This window comes from Symphalangus syndactylus, chromosome 1, assembly GCF_028878055.3.
Source record: "Symphalangus syndactylus isolate Jambi chromosome 1, NHGRI_mSymSyn1-v2.1_pri, whole genome shotgun sequence".
Lineage (NCBI taxonomy): Eukaryota > Metazoa > Chordata > Mammalia > Primates > Hylobatidae > Symphalangus > Symphalangus syndactylus.
The window spans coordinates 91323346-91351045 of NC_072423.2; the positions used below are offsets into that span (position 1 = coordinate 91323346).

Genomic DNA, 27700 nt, shown 5'->3' on the forward strand with positions numbered 1-27700 from the left:
CCAATGACACCCTCCGCCCCAGTCAGTGCAGCCACAGGAGATAGGGTGAATTCAATCCAAATGGTTATTTATTCTAAAACTGGAAGCTACTTTGCCTACATTTTCGCCAGAATGGTGTAATGAGAACAGGGGAGGAAAAAGTTACAGATGTAAACAATGACACAGTTACATTTTTTTTTTTAAATGGTAAAAACCCTTTTTTACTGGCCACTTCCAAGAATGCTTTACAGGTTGTGCAAAAACATTTACAGGCTCCATGTGGTGTTTTTCTCACAAGCTTTCCTGTCTACAACTACAACAGACGTCTGATAAAACACTAAACAAGTCTTCTAAGGAAAACAAGGCTAGGGATTCCTCTGGTTACCATAATCCACATTTTCCCCCTTAACATAGTTTTTCGTAATAAAAAGACAAACAAAACCCAGACATCTACTGTTGTTGCAAATGATCTCTTGGACTAAACCAACAAGGATGTGGCAGTTTCACTTTCCACCCACCTAGAAAAAGTTTTGTAAAAAAGTTTCTAGTGTCAAATATCAACAGCGAGTACCTCCCCTAACCCCTGCTGGAAAAAAACTCAACTTGATTTAGTTTAGTCCCCTTGCCCCTGAGGGCCCTAGCATCCCCATCCATGTCACAGACTACAAGAAAGATGCTATTTGCAGGACTAAACATCTGAAAAGGGGTGGCAGCCACTGCCTCAGGAAATTCAATTTTCTATTATAACATAATCTTGCCCTAAGGGAATTTCTTTGGGCTCCAGTTTTTACCTCCTTGCCTTGACATTATAAGCAAAGCTTTCTCAAACTCCCTTAATAATAATACAAAGTTAATGTGTTACAGAAAAATTCATGCAGTCACTCCACTGCCACACACAAATCCATTTGAGGACACCGCAGGGAAGCAGGTGCCAAGAGAAAGGACATGACTATGAGTAAGCAAACTTATCTCCTCCAGCCCCATTCCAGCCTTGGGGTCAGAGGTATTTGGGCGGAAGGGTGTGTCATGACAGACAGGGACACTAGAGGCCAGAAAAAGGGTCTGTACACCTGAACAAGGGCTGCAGGGCAGTAACAGTGGGAGGAGGAGAGGAAGACCAAAGCAGCACGCAATTTTTAAATTAAATTTAAATTTAAATCAGCACACAAATCTGCCCAGGTGAGGAAATGGAAGTGAAGCATTTTCTAGTGGCACAACCCAGATTTTCTCACTAGGAAGTGCTGCAGTATGTGGTGTCTGCTGAGTAAGCTCTCGGCTGACAGTGCTGAGCAGGAGGATGAATGAAAACTGAAGCTAGACATTGAAAGAGCATTCCATATCCCACCCATATTCTTGAACCCAGCAACCTACAGCTGTCTATCAAGAACTGGGAGGGTATTGGTAAAGTCACAAATGAAACTATCCCAACTGAAGTCTCTTGGCTAGAGGCCTCTCTGGGGACACACAGGGAAAGCGCCCCAAAAGGAATTTTGTTTCTAGAAGTCGGGAAGGGGTGCTCCCTTTCACACGCACATTCACACACGTTCACGCTCACACTCTTCCCAAGGTTCAGCAGCCCCACTGAGCTGCCTCCCACCCCCCCACCACCCTCCCCTCTTCTATTCATTCTCTACCTGTGTATCAAAAAAACCAGCAGGGCACGAGCCCTCCACACTGTAGAAAATAGTTGCTAGTTGCTATTCTCAGCACCTGGGCCTGGGAGCCCACACCACAAGATACACCTATATACATATCCCGCTGCAGTGAAAAGAATCCTGCTGTGTTTTCGTGTGAGCTGAAACCCTGAGAAACATTCCTTCTCTCGCACTGTAAGAGGACAGACACTCTAACAGGGATGATTTCAGAGACCTCCCACCTCTCTCAACCTTGGAAGACTGAGACTAGAGACTGGCAAATCACCATCTTTAGGCTGAGGGCTGCAATCCCATTCTCCCCAAGATTTTATGGGAATTAATCAATGGTCTATAGAGGGGGCAGGCTATTCTGCTCTGCAATCAAGGACAGTCCCCAGGCTTTCTTGGCCTGGGAATCCTGGCAGTCTCCAGGATTGGCCTGCCCACTGGCAGTCTCCATGCCTCAGCCAAACAGCACAAAGGCACAGGAAAACGGAGAGTTGGGACACTGTAAGCCTCCCAGCCCACCAGACCACATATCCCAAAAGGGAAAGGTCGGTAAAGAAAATACAAACGGTTAGTTGGTGCAAGTGATTGATAAGAGCCAATCGTTTATTTTCACTGCCCCAGTCACAAGCTCTCCCTCTGTCCCCACTCCTGCCTGCTCCTACCTGCTATGGAGAGCACCCTCGCGCTGCCTCCCCACCCTCCCCACACCGCCTCATCACTCTCCTTTACTTGGCTGCCAGTCCAGCTGCCTCAGAATGTCAGAAGGGTGCCATTTTCAGTTCTTTTCCTGTCTGACTGCAGGGTATAGAACAGGCAGCCCTAAGTGCTGCTTTCTGCACAAATGTTTTTTGATTACAAATCTCTAACTAGGTTTGAAATGTTTTATAGAATAAGACAATATTCTTTTCAACAAACTTTAAAAAAAATGTACAGTTTTGTTGTTTGTTTCCACCTCCCCCCTCCCCCACCCCTGCTTGAGCACCCTCCCCCCGCACCGCCCCTCCCCGGCAGCTCAGCCCCACCCCGACAGCCCCTGTTTTCCTTGGTTGTGTTTTGCGGGGGTGCCTGGCACCCCCAGAGATTCAGCTTCATGGCTGACAGGTGACCATGGCAGGGGCTTCACCGATACCCTTGGTAACCGTAGTAATTCCTGTAGTATCGGTCTCTGTCCTGGGGGTGGTGGTAGTAGTAACTCTGCCACTAGAAGAGAGGGGAAACCCCATCACTTGGAGCCACAGCTGGCTGAGGATGAAGAGGCACAACATTCATCCTTCTGCTCCTGCCCCCCTTCACCCTGTATCTATCCCAAGAAGATACTCACATCCCGATTGTATTGTCTGTAATAGTCTCTGTATCTGTTGTACTCATAATCTCGCCCGTAAAATCGATCATAGTCTCCCCTGTATCGATCATAGAAATTACGGTAACCCTGAGAAAGGAAAAGAAAAAGGAGTGAAGATTTATGGGTTTTTGGCAGCATGACCCACTGTGACCCCCTTTTAAATGGGACACATCTTAGCTCGATATTATAAATTGGTTTAATTTTCCCATAGTAAATCTTCCAGAACATATTATATGGGCAAAACCCTAAGCGCTAAGAAAACAGGCAAACCACTCTGCTCCCCCAAGCCAATAGGAATGGCTCTCACAGCCCAGAGTGAGGAGCAGAAGGAGAGCTGCACTCACCCCTCTGTTTCCAGGCTGCCCCCAGTACTGCTGCCCGTAGGCCCGGTTGTCGTAGCCTCGGCGCTGCCCGCCCACTGGAAGAGAAATGGAGAGCGCGCTCAGACAGCTGGCATGGGGTCCTGGCTCCACATCTGGGTGGAAATCAAAAACTTGGAGCCAAAGGCAATTCTGGGGGAATATAAGGCCTGCTTCAGCCAGGCTCACACATGTTAATTAAAGCACCAGCCAGGAGCTTTTAAAAAGTCTGAGGGGGGAGGGCAGAGAAACAGAGACACAAGAAAACCAAGCCACTTTGTTTTTGAAGCTTCCCAATTCCTGCAAAACATTTAAGATGGCAATAGGATACATGGCAGACTTAGAAACATAAGGAAAAACTGCCATTCATAGAATCAGACTTTCAGCCCTGGAAGGGATTTCAGATATCATATAACCCATACCTATCATTTTATGCAAAAGAAACAAAGTCTCTGCAATCAGCTCCTCAAGGGCGGGAACTGTCAGCATTTACAGTACCTAGCACATAGCAGGCACTCCAAAATTCTGCTGACTTAACAGTTACACACACACATACACACACATTTTTAAAGAGCAGTGAATGCACACTGGGGTTTTAACTGACAAACTAGACATTCAGGGGGAACATTAATTCTAATAGCCTAACTTGCTTGGTTAACTTTTTCCCCCCACAAAAAACACTGAATACAGCATTCACTTTCTTGTTAATCGAAATGACAGAGGAGCAAGAAAACCGAAGATGAGAATTTGATTTCACTCTACAAATCCTTCAGATAGACAGGAACAGTATGGGAACACTGGGAACCCATATGTTAAAATGAAAACTAGACGGATGAGAAAGCCCAAGCATTGCTTTTCAAAGAAACAAATACTTTTGTGAAAAGTAACTCTTTTTTTTAAAAGGAGGGTTTTTGTTGTTGTTGAAGAATTATGGAAAAAGCACAAGAAAAAGGCAGGGATAAAGAACAGGAAGAAATAAGCTCCATGAAGAAGGCACTTCCGTATTGTTAATGACCTGACTTGGTTTCCTTGGCCTTCCCTTGCACATCTTGCTGTACTAAGCACAAAGAATGGACTGAAGCAGGGGGCTGGCAGGTCCCGAGGACTCACCATAGCCTTGGCCCCGGCTTCGGTTCTGCCGGTTACGCTTGTTTCGGTTGTTTCGGCGATTTGTCCGCTTCTCGGAGGGGGGCAGAAGCTTCCTTGCCTCCTCCTTGTATTTAGTGACAATGGGCTGAGCTTCCTCCTTCTCCAGCTCCCCATATGTCACCTCATCCATATAGTCGCATTTTTCAGGCAAAGAGAAGTTGGCTATAAGAGTAAGAGAGAAGCTTGTGGGCCTGAAAAGTGCATAGATGGGTAAGAACTCATTATGAAAACTCTACAAGAAGCATATGACTTTCTACGCCTCACCTATTACTGCACAAAAATGTGCTAGGTTCATACCCACTCGCATCTAAATAATGACATTAACTTTTTCTACTCTAAGTTTTCCCTAAATTGTAACAGACCCAGGCAAAGGGCTATGTAGATTTACAAGTTCTTAAGGATCTATAATAAATTAGGAGTGAACTGGGTTAAAGTTTCTCATCAGGACAGAAGCAGGTAATCAGAGGCTAAAAGTAACTGAGAAAGTTCTGGTGTTGGTCAGATAAGATGCTAAGAAATAACATTTTAAGGAGACTCAGTGATGGCCGGGCATGGTGGCTCATGCCTGCAATCCCAGCATTTTGGGAGGCCGAGGCAGGCGGACTGCTTGAGGTCAGGAGTTCGAGACCAGCCTGGCCAACATGGTGAAACCCTGTCTCTACTAAAAAAACAAAAATTAGCCAGGCGTGGTGGCAGGTGCCTGTAATCCCAGCTACTCGGGAGGCTGAGTGCCACTGCACTCTGGCCTCGCTGACAGAAGAGAGACTCAATGAGAAACTGACCCAAGCCTAAAGGCATCTGCTTATCTATACAAGAAGAGAAGACAAGAGTACAGGGCTCTCATTTACCGCCTGTCTATGATAGCCAGCACATCTGCCAGTCTCTGGACGTCAACTTCAGAAGCTGAGTCCCAGTGGAAATTCAGTTCAATGGGGCTCTCATGATTCTTAGATGAATCCAGTTGGCCCTCAATTTTATAAAACTGAGCTACATTTCTCTGAGTGCCTAAGTATGAGTTATGGACTGGCATAGTTCATTCTGAGTAAACTCTGAGGATCTGGTTCATAGATGTGCAAACCAGTTCCCATGCCTGGGGATTAACAGAATTTGAAGAGCAAGCAGTTGATAGAGTTGGTGGGATGTCAGGAACTAAAGGCAGAGGAAAAAAAATCACATTTTAAGGGAATAGTAAGAGGAACAAAATATTAATAATTATTAATATTTCTTGTGTAGACATTACTGTCTTATGTATTGCATTACAGACTTCAGCCAAATTAACAAACAAAACACAAACATAACGTGATACCAGAAATCAAGTTATACCAGTGAGATCATTCACTCCAACTGCCATATTTTAATCTGAACCATAATAATCTCTCCCTGCGGCCAGGCACGGTCGCACACACCTGTAATCCCAGTACTTTGGGAGGCCGAGGTGGGCAGATCACCTGAGGTCAGGAGTTCGAGACCAGCCTGACCAATGTGGCGAAACCCTGTCTCTACTAAAAGTACAAAAATTAGCTGGGCGGGCACCTGTAATCCCAGCTACTCAAGAGGCTGAGGCAGGAGAATCGCCTGAACCCGGGAGGCGGAGGTTGCAGTGAGCCGAGATCGCGCCACTGTACTCCAGCCTGGGCGACAAGAGCGAGACTGTCAAAAAAAAAAAAAAAAAAAAAAAAGGCAGAATAAGAAATGTAGAAAAACAGTAGATGTACCAGAAGTATTTACTTAACAAATAACTGATTCACGGAAACCTCTCCCTTGAGTTTAAATTACCCTACGGTCACTATTTCCTTTTTTTTTTTTTTTTTGAGACCGAGTCTCGCTCTGTTGTCCAGGCTGGAGTGCAGTGGCACAATCCCAGCTCACTGCAACCTCTGCCACCTAGGTTCAAGTAATTCTCTGCCTCAGCCTCCCGAGTAGCTGATTACAAGCGCCCACCACCATTCCTGACTAATTTTTTTTGTATTTTTAGTAGAGACAGGGTTTCACCATCTAGTCCAGGCTGGTCGTGAGCTCCTGACCTTGTGATCCACCCGCCTCAGCCTCCCAAAGTGCTGGGATTACAGGCATCAGCACCGCGCCTGGCTCACTATTTCCCTTTCTGTATCTTTTTCAAAACGAGCCAAGGCGGCTGGGCACAGCAGCATACGCCTGTAATCTCAGCACTTTGGAAGACCAAGGTGGGCAAATCACCTGAAGTCAGGAGTTCCAAGACCAGACAAATACAAAAATTAGCTACGCATGGTGGCACATGCTTGTAATCTCAGCTACTTGGGAGGCTGAAGCAAGAGGATCGCTTGAACCGAGGAGGTGGACGTTGCAGTGAGCTGAGATCACACCACTGCACTCCAAGCTGGGCAACAGGGTGAGAGACTGTCTCAAAACCAAACCAAAACAAGCCAAGAAAACAGTAAGTCAAAATTATTGCTTCTCTCTGTTCATTCATTTATCTACAAGTGCTTACAACCATGAAGTTTCTCTTCAGATTTATATTTTAGATGTAGAGTGTCACTCCAGGTGCTAATAGGCCTCAATAAGGTGTGCACTGACCAGGGATAAGATCCCTTTAACTTGTACAATTTTAGCCCACTGCTATGGTTTGAGTTATGTCCCACCAAAGCACAAGTGTTGGAAACTTAATCCCCAATGAGCAGTGTTGAGAAGGTGGGACTTTTAATGTGATTTGGTCATGAGGATTCCATCCTCATGAATAGATTAATGCCATTATTGTGAAAGTGGCTTTGTTATAAAAGCAAGTTCTCTCACATGTGCTCTCTTGCCATGGAATGATGCAGCAAGGACCTCACCAGATGCTAGTGCTATGCTCTTGGACTTCCCAGCCTCCAGAACCATGAGGGAAATAAACCTCTATTATTTATAAATTACAAAGTCTATGGTATTCTTTATAGCAGCAGAAAATGGACTAAGACACCCACCTTTCATCTCCAGCATTATAGATTCAGGCACATCATCTCCCTCTACTTCCTTCCTCAACTCCAGCCTCTTCTTCCAATCTTCCTCATTAGGGACAACCACCACCACTTTCCGAGAGAAGGTCTTGAACAGCAATAGCTTCCGCCGTTGGCCAGAATTGTACACGTTACACTAAGAACAGAAGGAATAACTGATGTTTAGGAAGAAAATTATCACTCAGATTTAACCAAAAGAATCAGTTATCGGCCAGGCACGGTGGCTCACGCTTGTAATCCTAGCACTCTGGGAGGCTGAGGTGGGCAGATCATCTCAGGTCAGGAGTTCAAGACCAGCCTGGCCAACGTGGTGAAACCCCATCTCTACTAAAATACAAAAATTAACTCGGCATGATGGTGGGTGTTGTAATTCCAGCTACTTGGGAGGCTGAGACGGAAGAATCGCTTGAACCCAGGAGATGGTGGTTGCAGTGAGCTGAGATCGCGCCACTGCACTCCAGCCTGGGTGGTGGCTGAGCAAGATTCCATCTCAAAAAAAAAAAAAAAAAAAAAAGGCCGGGTGTGACAGCTCACGCCTATAATCCTGTAATCCCAGCACTTTGGGAGGCTGAGGCAGGTAGATCATGAGGTCAGGAGATCAAGAGCATCCTGGCTAACAGGATCAAACCGTCTCTACTAAAAATATAAAAAATTAGCCAGGCATGGTGGCAGGCACCTGTAGTCCCAGCTACCCAGGAGACTGAGGCAGGAAAATAGCGTCAACCTGCGAGGCAGAGCTTGCAGTGAGCCCAGATCGCGCCACTGCACTCCAGCCTGGGCGACAGAGTGAGACTCGGTCTCCAAAAAAAAAACATAAATAAATAAATAAAAGACTCAGTATCTTTGATAACTTAGACACGAGATGAAGGGTCAATACACATGATCTTCTTTAACTTTTCAAACTACGTGACAGGTATTATCCTGTTTTGCTCATCAGGGAAACCGAGGTTCAGAGAGGATAAGGGACTTATCCAAGATCACAAACCAGAATGTGGTGGAGCCAGGAATTCATATGAGTTCCAATTCTTTCCATTGTCTTTATTACATGTTTTATAGCCTGGGTCCGTATATTTTCAGGTAAAAACACTAATTAGGGGTACCTCTGAGTTCAAAAAACATTGCAACCATAACACACAACCAGATGGTCATAATTAGGTAAGCTGACTCTGTTCCTTAATTCAGTCTCTCTTTATATACACACCCCACCTTGACTCTAGACAATTTTATCAGATTAATACCTGATCAAGAATAAAGTTCCTCTTTGTCCGGGAAGCAATCTGGACCAGTTTACTAAGGCACTGGGAGGCTTGCTGAACTAAAAGGTCTCGGCTTTTGGGGTCCATCTCTGGCTCCTCGAGCCCCTTCATCTGATTAGTTTGAGAGGAAGTGAAAAAAAAAAAACACAAGTTATGTTGCAAGTTAGAGCCCAAGAGTTATTGGTAAATGTCACCTCTTCAAATACTGAATCTGTATCACTCTATTCTTATTCTTCAGTGCTGTGAATGTTGTCCATTTCCTGCAGTAGTCATTTCTATCTAGTCTTAACCTGGATGTATTTCAGATCTTGTCTGCTTTCAGAAATTTGACAACACAGCAAAGAAAAAAAAAATCAATCCACCTAAAACACATAGAGAAAAATCTCATTTCTCTATTTATGGGACCCTTGTTCTCAGACACTTGAGACTAACTCTCCATTAAAGATAGGTTCTAAGAGTCTCCAAATACTGTATCTGACAAATGCCCAACAGCAACTTACCCTCATTTGATTGAGCACAGTCTCAGCTCCCAGGACATTGTATCTTTTCTCAGGGTTTTCTCTTGCGTATTTCAGTGCCCACTGGGTCTTTCCAGATCCGGGTAGTCCCACCATCAGAATTACCTGCAAAAAACAGAACCAGAAATATAATGAAAAATAAATGAGGGTCATGTTTATCAAATCCAATTTAAGAACATCCTCCCATTCCCGTTTGATAACGCTCTGAGACCTTGGAGAGCATATGCACCCACCTCTGCAAAGCATACAACCTCAGTGTTTGTATACTGTTTGGCATACCTCACATTCCTCTATGGTCTTGGGAGGGACTGCAGTGCGTACACGCTCCTCAACAGGCACAGCATGAATGAACACAAACTCTTCTGGTGGTGGGAAGAAGGGCTCCTCCTTCTGACCAAAGTTTAATTCTACAACACAATTTTTGCAGAGGACATGGGGTAGAAGGGCCCGGTCTGCCAGGGATTCCTTGTTGATCCAGAATGCCACACCTAGGTCTTCTCCATTCTTGGAGAAGGAAAGTTCTACTTCTTCAGTCTCAAAATTCTACAATGACAAGGGACAAGAGCACTTATTGGCTGACAAGCCTTCGGGTTGATTAAACTTTACAATTTATTCTTGTTTCACACAGACTGCTGCACAATGTAACTAAGCGAGCCACACATCACATGCATAAAAGCCAGCAGTTGATGGGAAGCACAAGTGAATTCCCAGTGCCCTCTATCCACTCCTTGTTATGACCCACAACTTTCAGGAGCACTTACAGCAAAGCAGCCAATAACATCATTCTCCCCAAAAGTCTGGCCAAATTCCTCAAATTGTCCATTTTCTGCCTTGAGTCCTCGTCCATCGAAACCGTATGAGAATTCATCTTCACCTAGAACAGTCAACAAATTAGTTACCTACATCCAGACTTCCCATAGTGTAAGCAATATGGTAGTAAACACTAATGAGGAACTTAAAGAAATAACTTTACCAAGCTGTGGACGGGAAAAATCAACAGACCACCCAACTCGAAGGAGAGAGACCTCTGTGCAGCCTTCTTTCATTGGGAGATTCTGGGTTACCTGGCCAAGTCAGAAAGCGAACTATTAGATATTGTGACCAACTGAGTAGTAAACTCTGAGTTAGAAAGACAAGATTTTTATACAAACTGAAAATGACAATTATCTCAACTCAACATCAGAATAACAGTCACTGAACTTAAAGCCACAGGGATCAATTTCTTGGTTACTGAAACTAAGGTTCTTGTTAAAGCACAGTGCTTTTACCTACCTGCACTAATAAAAGCTTGATTGGACAGAAGTCCAGTATACATAGGTAGTAGTTTAATGAATAAATGAACTGTCTTTTTAAAAAAATATTTTTTCCCTGGCCAGGTGCGGTAGCTCATGCCTGTAATCCCAGCACTTTGAGAGGCCAAGATGGGCGGATCACCTGAGGTCAGGAGTTCAAGACCAGCCTGACTAACACGGAGAAACCCCATCTCTACTAAGAATACAAAATTAGCCAGGTGTGGTGGCGCATGCCTGTAATCCCAGCTCCTCGGGAGGCTGAGGCAGGAGAATTGCTTCAACCCAGGAGGCAGAGGCTGTGGTGACCCAAGATGGTGCCATTGGACTCCAGCCTGGGTAACAAGAGCAAAACTCCGTCTCAAAAAAAAAAAAAAAAAAAAAGATAAAAATTGTTTTTCCCCCCCTAAGAACTGTAAGCATCCAGGAATAAATGAATGAATGAATGGTCTTAATGAGATACCTTTGCCTCAAAGCAAACTTTTCCCTTTGTCACTCCGTAAGTACTCCTTGCTCCAGACCAAAGGGTGGGGAACTTCTCTGAGAAAAGTGGCTGCCCTCCATAGCGGTCTTTGCTCACTTGAAAATGCAGATCCGAGGTATCTGTAAAGAAAGAAGCAATCAGTTTACTCCAATGTCCAATACTTGTAAGCCACCAACAGAGCATAAGTATAACCAGTTGTTGTAGTGGATACAAAGTCTCATAGAATTTATAGGCTTTGAAGTTTTAATCTCCAAAATCACTTTTAGGAGATTAGTTAAAAACCACAATCTGTCTGCCTTATACATACACGTGTCCAGGTTCACAAGAGTTTGATCCTCCTCCTCATCTTTTGCCTCTTCTTCAGGAGGCAGTGGAGACTTTGAGCTATATATGTAAGATAGAAAAGAAACACAATGTAAACAAAGCCCTCTTCTTTGAGGAGTGTGTGTATGACATTATGTCCATTTTAAACTATCAGTGAGTATCAAATCCCAGCAGACAGCTTTTTTCAATAAATGAGAAAGGGCAATAGGAGTTTCCATGGTAGATGCAATCTAAAACTCATGCCTATAAAAACCTATTCCATTTTGAATCCACCCTCCTTCCAGTCTCTCCAGTCAAAACCAGGAATACCAAAATCAGAGCAGACACTCCCTTCAAGGAAAGGGACTGTTTCCCTCACCGGCTGTGGTAAGCCTCCTCTCGGAATTCATAGTAAGCTCGGCCATGTTCATCCTTCTCATCCCGCTGTCTCTTTACCCCCCGCCGCTCACCATCTGAGCCTGCTGGTTTTGACTTTTCACTATCTTGGTCATCTCCTACAAAAACGAGGGAAAGAAAATCAGCAGTTTTCATACTGGAGTGTAGAATAAGCTCAGAACTAATAGACACTAACAGGGAATGTGAGAATCTGTCTGATCAAAACAGCCAGGTTATTCCCACTACATTCACATAACATTTTATTTCTAAAGATCAGCTTTCTGTCATTGGCTGTGATTTTATTTTTTAAAAAAGGGACATTATGGGCTAATTACAGTCAAGCAGTAGATAAAAATTGGACAATTTTTGCATTCTAAATTTATCCACTTAAATCAGGTCAAACTTGCAGATTTCCCCATCAATATGACATAAAAAATATCCTCTAGGTCTCTAAAAAAACTTCAAAGGTTAATTTGACTCTTGTCAGATCTAGATTTAAGGTAGGCAGTTAATACATATTTTGTAACACTTTTCCACAACTTCATGATACAGAGAAGCCTCAATTTTTTTTTATTTCCCTTTCCTGAATTGAAATGCACAGCCATCCATGGATTTACTCATGTGACAAATGGACTCAAGTGCATTATACACAGCTGTATTTTTATCAGGGACTTCTACTGAAAGTTGCAAGAGCAAACCACTAAGTCACAAGAGATCCATAAATAATACCGCATCTAGACTGCACATAATTTGGGGCAGAAAGGTGTTGTATATTTAGCAACTTCTCTACAACAGGAAAAATCCTGGAGTTTTTCCCTAGGCTTTTGTATTTTGCAACACTAGGAAGGTTTTTAATAATAATTTCTTTAAAGCAGTCTTTTATCCTTCAATATATATATTTTTGAGACGGAGTCTCGTTCTGTCGCCCAGGCTGGAGTGTAGGGGTCCGATCTCGGCTCACTGCAACCTCCGCCTCCCAGGTTCAAGCCATTCTCCCGCCTCAGCCTCCCAAGAAGCTGGGATTACCGGCACCCACCATCACGCCCGGCTAATTTTTTGTATTTACTAGAGACAGGGGTTTCACCATGTTGGCTAGGCTGGTCTCGAACTCCTGACCTCAGGTGATCCACCTGCCTGGCCTCCCAAAGTGCCGGGATTACAGGCGTGAGCCACCACCCCCAGCCTATCCTTCAATAATTTTTTTATCTGCTCTTTGGGATATACATAAGTCAAAGGTTATGTAATAGGATTTCTGCTCCAGGACACAGGACAAACAATCTGCAAGTTGCATGTGATTGTTGTACAATGGGTTCCGATTATACTATGACTCTCCGTAGTGGCCTAAAAAAATTACTAACAAAAGAACTAAGGCCACCCACTTCATAGTAAGACTTATCCTCCCTACTCTGACACATACTGTTACAGATCAGTTCTAACCATCCAATCACTTCAAAAGAAAGGAGAGAAAGGTCACTAACTCCCTGGGGCGATTCTACAACACACCTCTTCCACAAGGTTACTCAACGGACCCACCAGCACCTCAATCATTACCATTCAGGAACCGAGGGACCTGAAACGTAAAAGGCTAGCACCAGGTGTTCAGCAAATCTACAAACATGCCCATCCACGGACTCAGTGGGACAATCAAAATTTAATCATAATCCAAGCAAGATAAAAACCCTAGCCAAGTAACGTTAACTAACTCTAAATGCACCAAATTAAGATTTTCTCTTCACTGGTTAACTATTAAACTCGACACTGTTACACTAGAGGCTCTCCCCTACAGCTCAAAGAGGAGCAAGGTTGGATTTTCAGATTCTCTGTTGCTCAAGCTCTGTTAACATGCTTTTAATGGAGCGGACTTTGACGGACTTCGATTTTTGCTTAACACTTTTACGGTGAAAAAGTTGACAGGTAGCCCAAAGGCCTGACCCTCTAACTGTGGGCCCAGTTCTCCGTGTAATCCCCAATTGCTTAGCACGTTCTCAGCTAAAAAAAATATAACAAGCACCGTGGGAGATTGTTCCACAGGTAGCTCACAAGCAGTTCGCATGCAGAATCACTCACTGCCATCCACTATCACCAAGGAACCAAGTTAGGCAGGAACCTTCCTCCTGCAAAGAGTAGGGCCACGAGAGGCGGCCTAACCCCTCAGAAAGGTGGGTAGAGAATGAAAGGAGTTCCATCAAATGGCACTTTGAGGCAAGCGAGAACAAGGACTGGGACCCTGCGGTGCAGGGCGCGGTGCTAGATCAGGGGCGCAGCCGGCAGGTTGGAGCCGGGCTCGGCTGCCAGTTCCTCACCCTGTTCCTCGGCGGCCTTGTCACCCGGCACCTCGGATCCAGGCGTCTCGTCCCCGCTCCGCTCCTCGGGTTCGTCTTCCTCCCCCTTGCCAGGGCCCTCTTCTTCGCCACCATTTACCCCGCCTGACCCGGCCGTGGCCTCCGCCGGCTTCTCGGAAGCATCTGGCTCGGCTGCGGCCTCCATGGCTGCCGCCTCCGGGGGCTCTGGCGGCGGCTGCGCGGCCTGACCCAAGGCCTGAGCAGGGGGTGGCTCCTCGTCCTCGTCCTCAAGCAGCGCCTCCTCGTCCTCCTCCTCCTCCTCTTCGTCCTCCTCCTCGTCCCCGCCCGGGCCGCCGCCCGACGCGGCCACAGGCCGAGGCTCCGCCTTGCAGGCCCCGCCGGGCCCGGCCCCGCCGCCGCCGGCCTCGTCCTCGAGCATCTCGGCGTCCAGCGCCTCCTGCAGCCGCTGCGCCAGATCCACCTTGAGGCCGCGCGAGTCCAGGCCCCGCCGCTGCAGCTCCGACCGCAGCTCGGTCACTTTCAGCCGCTTCACCTCCATCGCCGCCGCCGCCTCCTCCGCCTCCCGCCGCCTCCTCCCCTGCGAACCGTCGACCGAGTCCGACCGCGCAGGCGCCGCCGCCGCCGCCGCCACCCGCCTCCGCCTCACGCGCCAGCACTGGGCCCGCGCGAGCGAGCGCACGCACGCAGGAGTGGAGGCCGCGCACGGTCCCGCTGCGCAGTGTTTGCTTCTCCTTCGTCTCCCCTCCCCTGTTCGGCTCACGGAGCCCAAAACAACGCAGCGGGGAGCTGTTTCCCGTCCAGGCCCTCGGTTCCCTAGCCGCGGGCAGGCGCGCGCGGAGGACGACGGAGTTCCTCTCGCTTCCTCCCGCCCCCTGGCGCCCCCGGGCCAATCGCCGCCGGTGCTTTTACCGCGCAGCCGCAGCGGAGTCCAAGACGGGCAAGGCTGGCTGCGGCTCAAGTGCCTCGTAGCACGGAAACGTGTGCGCGCCGGTCTTTCTGTACTTCCAGCTGGGGGGTTATGCGCAGCCGCCCGGAGTGCCCCGATGCCATGCCCTTCCCACCACCCTTACTTCCGTCTGACTTCCAATTGCTGTGGCGTCTTTGGGGTTGCTAGCCTCTTTTCCTTACTGTCTGTGCTTGCAGCAGTAACGACAAAAAAAGTCAGAAGAGAATGCGTTGCAACATGTAAGCCTACTAGCAATTGTTTTTCTGGCTGGGAAGCAAAAGGGCTCCCCAGAACGAAGAACTACTGTAATCCTGGGCCCTCCTTTTTTCTCAACGCCTCAACTTCTACCCAGCAACAGACTCTTGGCTCCGCCCTTTTTCTTTTATTGGACAACTTGAATCGTCATTTGCCGTTCCGATTGGTCATCAGTGATCGTCCGGATTTTTCCAATTGGCGAAGCTGCCAGGGGATTTTTTTCCCCCCCTCCAGCCGTTGGTACACTGAGGAGGCGGGGTCGTTTCTGCGGGATTATTTTTCCGGAGCCTCTTCTGATTGGGTGGTGTGGCGCAACGCGCGCGACCCTTCAAGATACCAAACTGTACGCATCTCTGACCCTTTCCTCTTCTTGCTCCTGCTGGTAAACCGAAGCCCAGCAGGCTTGGGCATCTGCAGAGGGCGAGGAACTGGTCGCGGCGCCGGGTGGGCTTGCAGCTGTGACGCTTATGTGGACACCTCAGTCTCGCTGGTGGTTCACCTCGGCTTCCCAGTTTATTTACTGACGTCAACAAATGTTGAATAAGGAAGAAGAGTTAGAATTGCTTCGGGCACCCTGGAGTTTTAGCACTACTCCCGCCCACTCCCTTCTACTTCCAGGTCGGGGGGGCGGGTCCAATAGAAAGGCGGAAGCCAGTGTCCCCGGCGTTCTCACTCCTGCTACAATTCCTGAGTAGGGCCTTGCTTTAGTTCTTCGGAAAGTCTCCTCACCCCCACATCGCCTCTTTAGGAAGTCACTTAATGTTTGGCTTCATTATTCCCACATCCTCTTCCTAACTACTTGCCTGCACTTCTTGAGAAAAAGACTGCAGAAAGGAGAGGTGGGGCTGTGAGTAGAAACAAGCAAACCGCAGGTCCCTGTGGGGGGACCCTCCAGGAAGAAGGGTAATTTTCTGCCTCCTTAAAGTGGCTGCTACAGTCAGTTATTTTGCTTCCAACCCCAGAGCTTCAGTTGCTCCTTCATTTCCCAGTTCCGCAAGAACCGTGGGCGACAGTTATGGAGAAGCGTCTGCATGAGGCTCAGCTGTACAAGGAGGAAGGGAACCAGCGCTACCGGGAAGGGAAGTACCGAGATGCTGTGAGTAGGTACCATCGAGCTCTGCTTCAGCTGCGGGGTCTGGATCCGAGTCTGCCCTCTCCGTTACCTAATCTCGGACCTCAGGGCCCGGCCCTCACGCCTGAACAAGAAAACATACTGCATACCACCCAGACAGACTGCTATAACAATCTAGCTGGTAAGAACGAGGCTAAAGGGTGGCTAGAGAGCATTAAGACAGGAACATGAACATCTGTGAACATTGGGAAAAAAACGCTGACTTTTTTTTTTTTTTTTTTACTGTCATCCATTTATTCTGCCATGAATTGGAATAACCTGCCAATCTGTGGGGCTGTAATTAAGTTGCCATAGAGCAGGGCTTCTCAGACTTCACCTGGAGAGTTTGTTAAAACACAACTTCCTCGGCCCCACCCCCAGAGATTCGGATGGGTCTGACGTGGGGCCTAGCAGTTTGCATTTCTTTCTTTTTTTTGAGATGCAGTCTCGCTCTGTCTCCCAGGCTGGAGTGCACTGGCGCGGTCTGGGCTCACTGCAGCCTCCCTCTCCCCCTCCCGGGTTCAAGCAATTCTGTCTTAGCCTCCGGAGTAGCCGGGACTACAGGCGCCCGCCAGCCACCACGCCCAGCTAATTTTTTTTTTTTTTTTTTTTTTTTTTTTGAAACGGAGTTTCGCTCTTGTTGCCCAGGCTGGAGTGCAGTGGCGTGATTTTGGCTCACCGCAACCTCTGCCTCCAGAGTTCAAGCGATTCTCCTGCCTCAGCTTCCCGAGTAGCTGGGATTACAGGCATGCGCCGCCACCACGCCCGGCTGATTTTTGTATTTTTAGTAGAGACGGGGTTTCATAATATTGGTCAGGCTGGTTTTTTGTTTGTTTTTTGTTTTTTTTGAGACGGAGTCTTGCTATGTCGCCCAGGCTGGAGTGCAGTGGCACGATTTTGGCTCACTGCAAGCTCCGCCTCCCGGGTTCACGCCATTCCCCTGCCTCAGCCTCCCGAGTAGCTGGGACTACAGGCGCCCACCACCACGCCCGGCTAATTTTTTGTATTTTTAGTAGAGACAGGATTTCACCATGTTAGCCAGGATGGTCTCGATCTCCTGACCTCATGATCCGCCCGCCTAGGCCTCCCAAAGTGCTGGGATTACAGGCGTGGGCCACCGCGCCCGGCCGGTCAGGCTGGTCTTGAACTCCTGACCTCAGGTAATCCACGCGCCTCCACCTTCCAAAGTGCTGGGATTACATGCGTGAGCCACCGCACCCAGCCCCAGTTTGCATTTCTAACAGCCTTCTGGGTATTGCTGATAGCTTTAGGTAATTTTGCATGCTACAGGGAAAAACTATACTTAAGGTCAGGCCATTGTTTATTTAAGGGACATTTAATATTTGTGAAACACGTTCATTTCTTTAGCTGGTAGTTTAGATCTCATATATTCAGTGGGTCGTATAGTTTTTCCTCATTTTTCTTTTTCTTTTTTTGAGAAGAGCTTCGCTCTTGTTGCCCAAGCTGGGGTGCAATGGCACGATCTCGGCTCACTGCAACCTCCTTCTCCCGGGTTCAAGCGATTCTCCTGCCTCAGCCTCTAGACTAGCTGGGATACAGGCGCATGCCACCACGCCCGGCTAATTTTTTGTATTTTTAGTAGAAACGGGGTTTCACCATGTTAGCCAGGCTAGTCTGGATTGCTGACCTCAGGTGATTCGCCCGCCTCGGCCTCGCAAAGTGCTGGGATTACAGGCATGAGCCACTGCACCCGGCCCAATAATTTTTATTTATTGAGTGCCTATAACATGTTGGGCAGTCATTTACAGATATCTCCCATCTTCACAAAACTGCAAGGATTATCCCCATATTTACAGATAAGGAAATCAGATCCTGTCACTGCCTGAAACACCCCATTGGCATCTCATCACACTTAGGAGAAAATCCAAACTCACCTCGAGGTCCCAGCACCAACTAGCTCTTTTATTTTTTTTGAGACTGAGTTTTGCTCTTGTTGCCCAGGCTGGAGTGCAATGGCACGACCTTGGCTCACCGCAACTCCCGCCTCCCGGGTTCAACCAATTCTTCTTCCTCAGCCTCCCAAGTAGCTGGGATTACAGGCATGTGGCACCACGCCCTGCTAATTTTGTATTTTTAGTAGGGATGGGATTTCTCTATGTTGGTCAGACTGGTCTCAAACTCCCAGCCTCAGGTGATCCACCCACCTCGGCCTCCCAAAGTGCCGGGATTACAGGCATGAGCCACTATGCCTGGCCTTATTTTTCATTTTATTTATTAATTTTTTTTTTTTGAGACGGTGTCTCACTCTTGCTCAGGCTGGAGTGCAGTGAAGTGATCTCGGCCCACTGCAACCTCTGCCTTCCGGGTTCAAGCGATTCTCCTGCTGCAGCCTTCCAAGTAGCTGGGATCACAGGCACCTGCCACCATGCCTGGCTAATTTTTGTATTTTTAGTAGAGACAGGGTTTTGCCATGTTGGCCAGGCTGGTCTCGAGCTCCTGACCTCAGGTGATCCACCCGCTTCGGCCTCCCAAAGTGCTGGGATTATGGGTGTGAGCCACCATGCCCTTCCCGAACTGGCCCTTTTATATACTTAACGCCCAAAGTACATTTCCACCTTCACGCTTTGTAGGCTGTCTTTCCAGCTAGAATGCCCTGTCCCTTGAATGACACTTATCCAGATTTGGACTCAAAAGTTGCTTCCTTAGAGAAGCCTTCTGTAGCTGGGTGCAGTGGCTCACGCCTGTAATCCCAACACCTTGGTAGGCCAAGGAGTTCAAGACCAGCCTGGGAAATCTGGCACAACCCAGTCTCTACAAAAAATACAAAAATTAGCCAGGCATGGTTTTGCTTGCCGGTAGTCCCAGCTATTCTGGAGACTCAGGTGGGCCAATGTCTTGAGCATGGGAGGCCGGGGCTGCAGTGAGCCAAGATTGGGCCACTGCACTCCAGCCTGGGCGACAGAGCAAGTAAGACTCTGTCCCCCCCCATTCCTCCTACCAAAAAGCCTTCCGTAAGCAAACAGCACTCTGACTTCATTCATTCTCGTCCCAGCATAGTTTTATTTTTCTTAAAGCACTTTTTCTTTTTTGAGACAGAGTCTCGCTCTGTCACCTAGGCTGGAGTGCAGTGGCGTGATCTCAGCTCACCGCAAGCTCCGCCTCCCGGGTTCACACCATTCTGCCCCAACCTCCCGAGTAGCTGGGACTACAGGCACCCGCCACCACGCCCAGCTAATTTTTTTTTTGTATTTTTAGTAGAGACAGGGTCTCACCTTGTTAGCCAGGATGGTCTCGATCTCCTGACCTAGTGATCCTCCTGCCTTGGCCTCCCAAAGTGCTGGGATTACAGGTGTGAGCCACTGCGCCTGGCCAACACTTTTTTTTTTTTTTTTTTTTGAGATCAAGTCTCACTCTGTCGCCCAGGCTGGAGTCAGTGGCACGATTCTGGCTCACTGCAAGCTCTGCCTCCCGGGTTCACACCATTCCCCTGCCTCAGCGTCCCGAGTAGCTGGGACTACAGGCACCCACCACCACGCCTGGCTAATTTTTTGTATTTTTAGTAGAGACGGGGTTTCACTGTGTTAGCCAGGGTGGTCTTGATCTCCTGACCTCGTGATCCGCCTGCCTCAGCCTCCCAAAGTGCTGGCATTACAGGCGTGAGCCACTGTGTCCAGCCTCTTAAAGCACTTTTAAAAATTAATTTACTTGGGCCGGGCACGGTGGCTCATGCCTGTAATCCCAGCACTTTGGGAGGCCAAAGTAGGCGGATCACCTGAGGTCAGGAGTTCAAGACCAGCCTGACCAACACAGTGAAACCCCGTCTCTACTAAAAATACAAAAAATTAGCCAGGCATGGTGGCGGATGCCTGTAATCGCATCTACTCGGGAGGCTGAGGCAGGAGAATTGCTTGAACCTGGGAGGCGGAGGTTGCGGTGAACCAAGATCGCGCCATTGCACTCCAGCCTGGGCAACAAGAGCAAAACTCCGAATCAAAAAAAAAAAAATTAATTTACTTGGGCCAGGTGCGGTGGCTCACGCCTGTAATCCCAGCCCTTTGGGAGCCCATGACAGGCAGATCACGAGGTCAGGAAATGGAGACCATCCTGGCTAATACGGTGAAACTCCATCTCTACTAAAAATATTTTAAAAATTACCTGGGCGTGGTGGCGGGTGCCTGTAGTCCCAGCTACTTTGGAAGCTGAGGCAGGAGAATCGCTTGAACCTGGGAGGCGGAGGTTGCAGTCAGCCAAGATCACACCAGTGCGCTCCAGCCTGGGCAATAGAGGGAGACTCCGTCTAAAAACAAACAAATAAAAATATTCATTTACGCCGGGTGCGGTGGCTCACGCTTGTAATCCCAGCACTTTGGGAGGCTGAGGCGGGCGGATCACGAGGTCAAGAGATCGAGACCACGGTGAAACCCCATCTCTACTAAAAATACAAAAAATTAGCCAGGCATGGTGGCGGGCGCCTGTAGTCCCAGCTACTCGGAGAGGCTGAGGCAGGAGAATGGCGTGAACCCGGGAGGCGGAGCTTGCAGTGAGCCGAGATCGCGCCACTGCACTCCAGCCTGGGCAACAGAGCAAGACTCCGTCTCAAAAAAAAAAAAAAAAATTCATTTACTTGTTTCTTGTGTATTCCTCCACTTTTTTTTTTTTTTGAGACAGAGTCTCACTCTATCACCCAGGCTGGAGTGCAGTGGTGTGATCTCAGCTCACTGCAACCTCTGCCTCCCGGGTTCAAGCGATTCTCCTGCCTCAGCCTTCCAAGTAGCTGGGATTACAGGCGCCCACCACCAAACCTGGCTAATTTCTTTGTGTTTTTAGTAGAGATGGGGTTTCACCATGTTGGCCAGGCTAGTTTTGAACTCCTGACCTCAAGTGATCAGCCTGCCTCAGCCTCCCAAAGTACTGGGATTACAGGCATGAGCCACTGCGCCTGGCCTCAACCTCTTTAATCATCAAGATGACTGCCTTGCTCCTCTTATCCTCTGCTTCTAGCTCAGTGCCTGGCACATGGTCAATGCACAAGAACTGGTTGTTGAATTAATGAGCAAGGGTGATCGATTGACCCCTGGGGAAATAGCTAAGTATAAACTCCAGCCTGGGCAACAGAGGGAGACTCCGTCTAAAACAAACAAAAAAATTCATTTACTTGTTTCTTGTATATTCCTCCACTTTTTTTTTTTTTTTTGACCACTTGGTGGGGATGTTGTAGAAGGGATACAGACATCAGCACAGGCCCTTTAATGTGCTCATCAGTGCTGATTCTTGGTCTTTCTCAGCACCATAATTTAATAATACTATGTTTAATTCCCACAGTTGTGAAATAGGGAGTGTGTTTCCCTTCTTAATCATAAAAAGGCAGAACATTGACCTGAATTGGTTCCTCCGCAGGTTTGTATTTCAAAGTCCCATTAAGTCATCCAAGAGAATAGTGAAGTTATATACTGTATTGTTATTGAGAGTGATGATTTTGGAGTTAGAGAACACTTCATTCAAATTTCATATTCATTCCACCTAGAACCTGTAAGATCTTGGACAAGTTACTTCTCTGAGTCTTGATTTCTTCATCCACTAAATGAAGATAGTATCCCCTATATAATAGTGTAGATGCGAAGATTAAACAAGACAGTGTATATCAAGCACATAGCACAGTGCTTGCCATTTCCTGACACAATTAATGGCAACCATTATTAACAAAGCTGCAGTACAAGAACTGTGGTGAAATGGGGCATTCAGGACATAGAGCCTTGGATAGAAGAGATACAATGAAGGTTAGTTTGTTTTTTAAAAAATTGTAATTTATCTGATTTTTTTTTTTTTAAGATGGAGTCTCGCTCTGTAGCCCAGGCTGGAGTGCAGTGGTACAGTCTCGGCTCACTGCATATCTCATTTTATATAAAAAATTAATGGGGCCGGGCACGGTGGCTCACGCCTGTAATCCCAGCACTTTGGGAGGTGGAGGCAGGTGGATCACAAAGTCAGGAGTTCGAGACCAGCCTGACCAACATGGTGAAACCCCGTCTGTGATAAAAATACAAAAATTAGCCGGGCATGGTGGTGAGCGCCTGTAATCCCAGTTACTCAGGAGGCTGAGGCAGAAGAATCACTTGAACCTGGGAGGCAGAGGTTGCGATGAGCCAAGATCACGCTACTGCACTCCAGCCTGCGCGACACAGCGAGACCTCCATCTCAATAATAATAATAATGGGGGCTGGGCAGGGTGGCTCACGTCTATAATCCCAGTACTTTGGGAGGCTGAGGCGAGCAAATCACCTGAGGTCAGGAGTTCAAGACAAGCCTGGCCAACATGGCGAAAACCCATCTCTACAAAAATACAAAAATTAGCCGGGCATGGTGGTGTGTGCCTGTAATCCCAGCTACTCGGGAAGCTGAGGCGGGAGAATCGCTTGAACCCAGGAGGCGGAGGTTGCATGAGCTGAGATCATGCCATTGCACTCCAGTCTGGGCGACAGAGCGAGATTACATCTCAAAAAAAAAAAAAAAAGGGTCTCAGCTGGGCATAGTGGCTCACGCCTATAATCCCAGTACTTTGGGAAGCCAAGGTGAGCAGATCACTTGAGGTCAGGAGTTTGAGAACAGCCTGGCCAACATGGTGAAACCCCATCTCTACTAAAAACACAAAAATTAGCTGGACATGGTGGCACGTGTCTGTAATCCCAGCTACTCGGGAGGCTGAGGCAGAAGAATTGGTTGAACCTGGAGGTTGCAGTGAGCCAAGATCATGCCACTGCACTCCAGCCTGGCTGATGAGTGAGACTCTGTCTTAAAAAATAATAATAAAATAAAGAATACATTTGTTATTCAGAATACACTTCTTATAACACTGTAGTGAACACCCTGCCAAAAAAAGGGACAGGGGAGGGTCTCACTATGTTGCCCAGGCCGGTCTTGAACTTCTGGGCTCAAGCGAATCTCCCACCTCAGCCTCCCAAAGTGCTAGGATTACAGCATGAGCCACCATGCTCGGCCGAGTTTTAAATAAATTTTAAAGTATGTTCTTACCAGCTTTATAGCCAGTCCTAACTCGGTACTAAATGTGTAGCAGAAAATCAGTAAATATTGAAGTAGATTACAAGATATGTGAATTTTTTGTTTTGTTTTGAAATGAAGTTTCGCTCTTGTTCCCCAGGCTAGAGTGCAATGGCACGATCTCGGCTCACCGAAACCTCCGTCTCCCAGGTCCAAGTGATTCTCCTGCCTCACCCCTCCCGAGTAGCTGGGATTACAGGCATGTGCCACCACACCTGGCTAATTTTTATTTTCAGTAGAGACGGGATTTCTCCATGTCAGGCTGATCTCGAACTCCCTACCTCAGGTGATCCACCCGCCCTGGCCTCCCAAAGTGCTGGGATGACAGGCATGAGCCACTGCACCCGACCGATATGTGAAGCTTTTATTCACTGCTGCATCCCCAGTGTGTAGAAGAGTGTCTGGCATATGGGAGACACCTTATCATTTGTTGACTGAATGTTGTTGTTACCACCCTGTTCGGTACTGTCTTGAGCTGGCCAGTGGAACCTAGTGTAACGAGTCTCTCCTCCCTCTTCTCTCTTTTCATTTGGCCCATTAGCCTGTCTCCTTCAGATGGAGCCCGTGAACTACGAACGAGTGAGAGAATATAGTCAGAAAGTCCTGGAACGACAACCTGATAATGCCAAGGCCTTGTATCGGGCCGGAGTGGCCTTTTTCCATCTGCAGGACTATGACCAGGCCCGCCACTACCTCCTGGCTGCCGTGAATAGGCAGCCTAAAGGTAATCGAGAAGGGCTTTGAAATGGTAAAGACAAAATTGTCTTGCTGGGGCAGGTCTGTGGAAAGGGGGTTTTATTTTACTTTGCCAACGTATTATTTTCAATAAGTAATACATTCACATGTTTGAGAATTCAAACCGAAAAAGTATACGATGAACAGACCTTTTTCCACTCTTGTGTTCTTGTCTCCACGGAAAAGCAGTATTATTAGTTTCATGTGTAGGGGGTTGATGCTTAATCAGGCATACACAATATATATGTTGGTATGTCTGTTTCATATATATATATGCCTATTTTAATATATAAATATATGTATATCAATGTGCTTTTATTTATAAATATACATTGTATATATTTATAAATATACATAAATATATATATATAAAATAGGCAGGCCGGGTGGGGTGGCTCACATCTGTTATCTTAGCACTTTGGGAGACCAAAGTGGGTGGATCACCTGAGGTCAGGAGTTTGAGACCAGCCTGACCAACATGGAGAAACCCCATATCTACTAAAAATACAAAATTAGCCAGGCATGGTGGCACATGCCTGTAATCCCAGCTACTCGGGAGGCTGAGGCAGGAGAATTGCTTGAACCCAGGAGGCAGAGGTTGCAGTGAGCTGAGATCCTGGGCAACAAGAATGAGACTCTGTCTCAAAAAAAAAAAAAAAAAAACAGTGTTGTTTTTCGGGGCTGCGTATGGTGGCTTACACCTGTAATCCCAGCACTTTGGGAGGCCAAGGTGGGCAGATCACCTGAGGTCAGGATTTCAAGACCAGCCTGGCCAACATGGTGGAACCCATCTCTACTAAGAAAAATAAAAATACAAAAATTAGCCGGGTGTAGCCGGGCGCAGTGGCTCACACCTGTAATCCCAGCACTTTGGGAGGCCGAGGCGGGCGTATCACAAGGTCAGCAGATTGAGACCATCCTGGCTAACATGGTGAAACTCTGTCTCTATTAAAAATACAAAAAATTAGGCCGGGCGCGGTGGCTCACGCTTGTAATCCTAGCACTTTGGGAGGCCAAGGCGGGCGGATCACAAGGTCAGGAGATCGAGACCACGGTGAAACCCCGTCTCTACTAAAAATACAAAAAAATAGCCGGGTGTGGTGGCGGGCGCCTGTAGTCCCAGCTACTCGGAGAGGCTGAGGCAGGAGAATGGCGTGAACCCGGGAAGCGGAGCTTGCAGTGAGCCGAGATTGCGCCACTGCACTCCAGCCTGGGCGACAGAGCGAGACTCTGTCTCAAAAAAAAAAAAATACAAAAAATTAACCAGGCGTGGTGGTGAGGGCCTGTAGTCCCAGCTACTCAGGAGGCTGAGGCAGGAGAACGGTGTGAACCTGGGAGGCGGAGCTTGCAGTGAGCTGAGATCTGGCCAGTGCACTCCAGCCTGGGGGACAGAGGGCAGCTTCGTCTCAAAAAAAAAAAAAAAAAACTGGGCGTGATGGCAGGCCCCTGTAATCCCAGCTACTTAGGAGGCTGATGCAGGGACAATCGCTTGAACCCAGGAGGCAGAGGTTTCGGTGAGCCGAGATCGTGCCAACCGCACTCTAGCCTGGGCGACAGAGCCAGACTCCATCTCAAAAAAAAAAAAGTGTTGTTTTTCAAGTTCCGTTCCTCGTCTTTAAGAGTGATTGGAGGCTGGGCATGGTGGCTCATGCCTGTAATCCCAGCAGTTTGGGAGGCCAAGGTGGGCGGATCATGTGAGACCAGGAGTTCGAGACCATCCTGGCTAACATGATGAAACCCCGTTTTTAGTAAAAATACAAAAAATTAGCCAGGCGTGGTGGCGGGCGCCTGTAATCCCAGCTACTCGGGAGGCTGAGGCAGGAGAATGGCATGAACCCGGGAGGCAGAGCTTCCAGTGAGCCAAGATCGCGCCACTGCATTCCAGCCTGGGAGACAGAGGGAGACTCCATCTCAGAAACAAAACAAAACAAAACAAAACAAAAAAACAGTGATTGGAATAGGATGTGTGAATGCCAACAGATACCCTTGATAATTCTCATTCTGCCAGTTCTCCAAATGGGGTCTGGCCTTTGCTTTAGCTATCATTTTTATCCTTTAGCTCAGCTAACCCCAGGTATGACCTAGAAAAAGGGCAGTCCTGCTGAGAGAGAATTTGAGACTTACTTTGTTTCCAAGGCAAAAAGGATCTTGTGAAGCAGATGAGAGACTCATTCCTGTGTTGGTTGGTTGAGCACTGAAAATTGTCTCCCTTTTGCATTCTGGCTTACAATTGCCAGTGGATACGAGTAGCAGAGTCACCAAATGTATAGCAGTGCAGTAAAATCTCACTAATCTAAATGAATGAGACAGCCATTAGGAATTAATAAAGATATAAAATATAAGCCATTTGTTCATGTTTTTCACCATCAAATACATAAATTAACTGTCACCTATATGAATAGTATCTTTAGAGGCTCTATTTTAATGATAACTGCTTCATCAATCTTGCTTTCATTATGAAATTAGCAACCAGTGGCCAGGCGTGGTGGCTCACACCTGTAATCCCAGCACTGTGGGAGGCCAAGGCGGGTGGATCACGAGGTCAGGAGTTCCAGACCAGCCTGGCCAACATGGTGAAACCCCATCTCTACTAAAAATACAAAAATTAGCCGAGCATGGTGGTACATGCCTGTAATCTCAGCTACTTGGGAGGCTGAGGCATGAGAATTGCTTGAACCTGGGAGGCGGAGGTTGCAGTAAGTGGAGATCCCATGCTACTGCACTCCAGCCTGGGTGACAGAGCGAGACCCTGTCTCAAAAATAAATAAATAAATAAATAAAAATTAGCAGCCGGGACAGAGATTTTTTTTTTTTTTTTTTTTGAGACGGAGTCTCGCTCTTTCACCCAGGCTGGAGTGCAGTGGCGCGATCTCGGCTCACTGCAGGCTCCGCCCCCCGGGGTTCACGCCATTCTCCTGCCTCAGCCTCCCGCGTAGCTGGGACTACAGGCACCCGCCACCTCGCCCGGCTAATTTTTTGTATTTTTAGTAGAGACGAGGTTTCACCGTGTTAGCCAGGATGGTCTCGATCTCCTGACCTTGTGATCCGCCCGCCTCGGCCTCCCAAAGTGCTGGGATTACAGGCGTGAGCCACTGCGCCCGGCCTAGAGATTTTTTTTTCAATTCCAAATATTATTAATTAATCAGATTTACTATTGCACAGAATGGTTGCGATATATTCAGATCTTGGAGAGATTTTAAAATGGGAGCATGTTAACATTCTCTCCTGCCACAAGGTACGATTATGGTCTTAACTGACTCTGTTTCTAATTGCTTCTCCATCATCTTCCAAGATGCCAACATCCGGCGGTACCTCCAGCTGACACAGTCAGAACTCAGCAGCTACCATAGAAAAGAGAAGCAGCTCTACCTGGGCATGTTTGATTAACAAAGAAGAAAGATGCTCCTCCAGTTGAACTTAGGTGGACTATTAAACATGCATGAAGGAGAAACCTGAGCCTCAGCAAGAGAAATTAACCCTATACCTCTGACCCAGGTGGATTTTTGTTTCTAGTTCTGCACAAACTTCACTACTTAGACAGTCTGAGTCTTTTTCTGTCTATCCATCTGTTTATTTCTATACCTTTCAATACATGTTATTGTTGCAGATATTTGGCTTGAGAAATATAATCAAAAGACATTCA

At 47.4% G+C, this 27700-nt stretch overlaps 2 protein-coding genes across 5 annotated transcripts; one reads left to right on the plus strand and one right to left on the minus strand.

Moving 5' to 3' along the window:
• Nucleotides 1-50: 50 nt before the first annotated feature.
• On the minus strand, nucleotides 51-14839 carry HNRNPUL2 (heterogeneous nuclear ribonucleoprotein U like 2). Of its 2 annotated transcripts, XM_055289228.2 has the most exons (14): nucleotides 13994-14839; nucleotides 11674-11809; nucleotides 11299-11375; nucleotides 10971-11110; nucleotides 10192-10282; nucleotides 9980-10092; nucleotides 9498-9761; nucleotides 9201-9323; nucleotides 8683-8811; nucleotides 7412-7580; nucleotides 4434-4634; nucleotides 3309-3382; nucleotides 2944-3051; nucleotides 51-2822 (listed from the first exon to the last, which is right to left on the minus strand). In XM_055289228.2, the coding sequence occupies exons 1-14, from the start codon at nucleotides 14529-14531 to the stop codon at nucleotides 2742-2744; spliced, it is 2244 nt and encodes a 747-aa protein (XP_055145203.1). In that variant the 5' UTR covers nucleotides 14532-14839; the 3' UTR covers nucleotides 51-2741. The 2 variants fall into 2 exon arrangements, 1 of the variants encoding a protein (XP_055145203.1); XR_008659489.2 differs by lacking the exon at nucleotides 3309-3382 and having other exon boundaries at nucleotides 2773-2822; nucleotides 13994-14804.
• Nucleotides 14840-14898: 59 nt separating this feature from the next.
• TTC9C (tetratricopeptide repeat domain 9C) lies at nucleotides 14899-27700 on the plus strand. Of its 3 annotated transcripts, none has more exons than XM_055292031.2 (4): nucleotides 14899-15178; nucleotides 16184-16447; nucleotides 23864-24046; nucleotides 27350-27700. In XM_055292031.2, exons 1-4 carry the CDS (start codon nucleotides 15037-15039, stop codon nucleotides 27442-27444), a joined length of 684 nt encoding a protein of 227 aa, XP_055148006.2. In that variant the 5' UTR covers nucleotides 14899-15036; the 3' UTR covers nucleotides 27445-27700. The 3 variants fall into 3 exon arrangements, with proteins under 3 accessions (XP_055148006.2, XP_055148173.1, XP_063498363.1); XM_055292198.2 differs by lacking the exon at nucleotides 14899-15178 and adding an exon at nucleotides 15416-15537; XM_063642293.1 differs by lacking the exons at nucleotides 14899-15178; nucleotides 16184-16447 and adding an exon at nucleotides 23425-23521.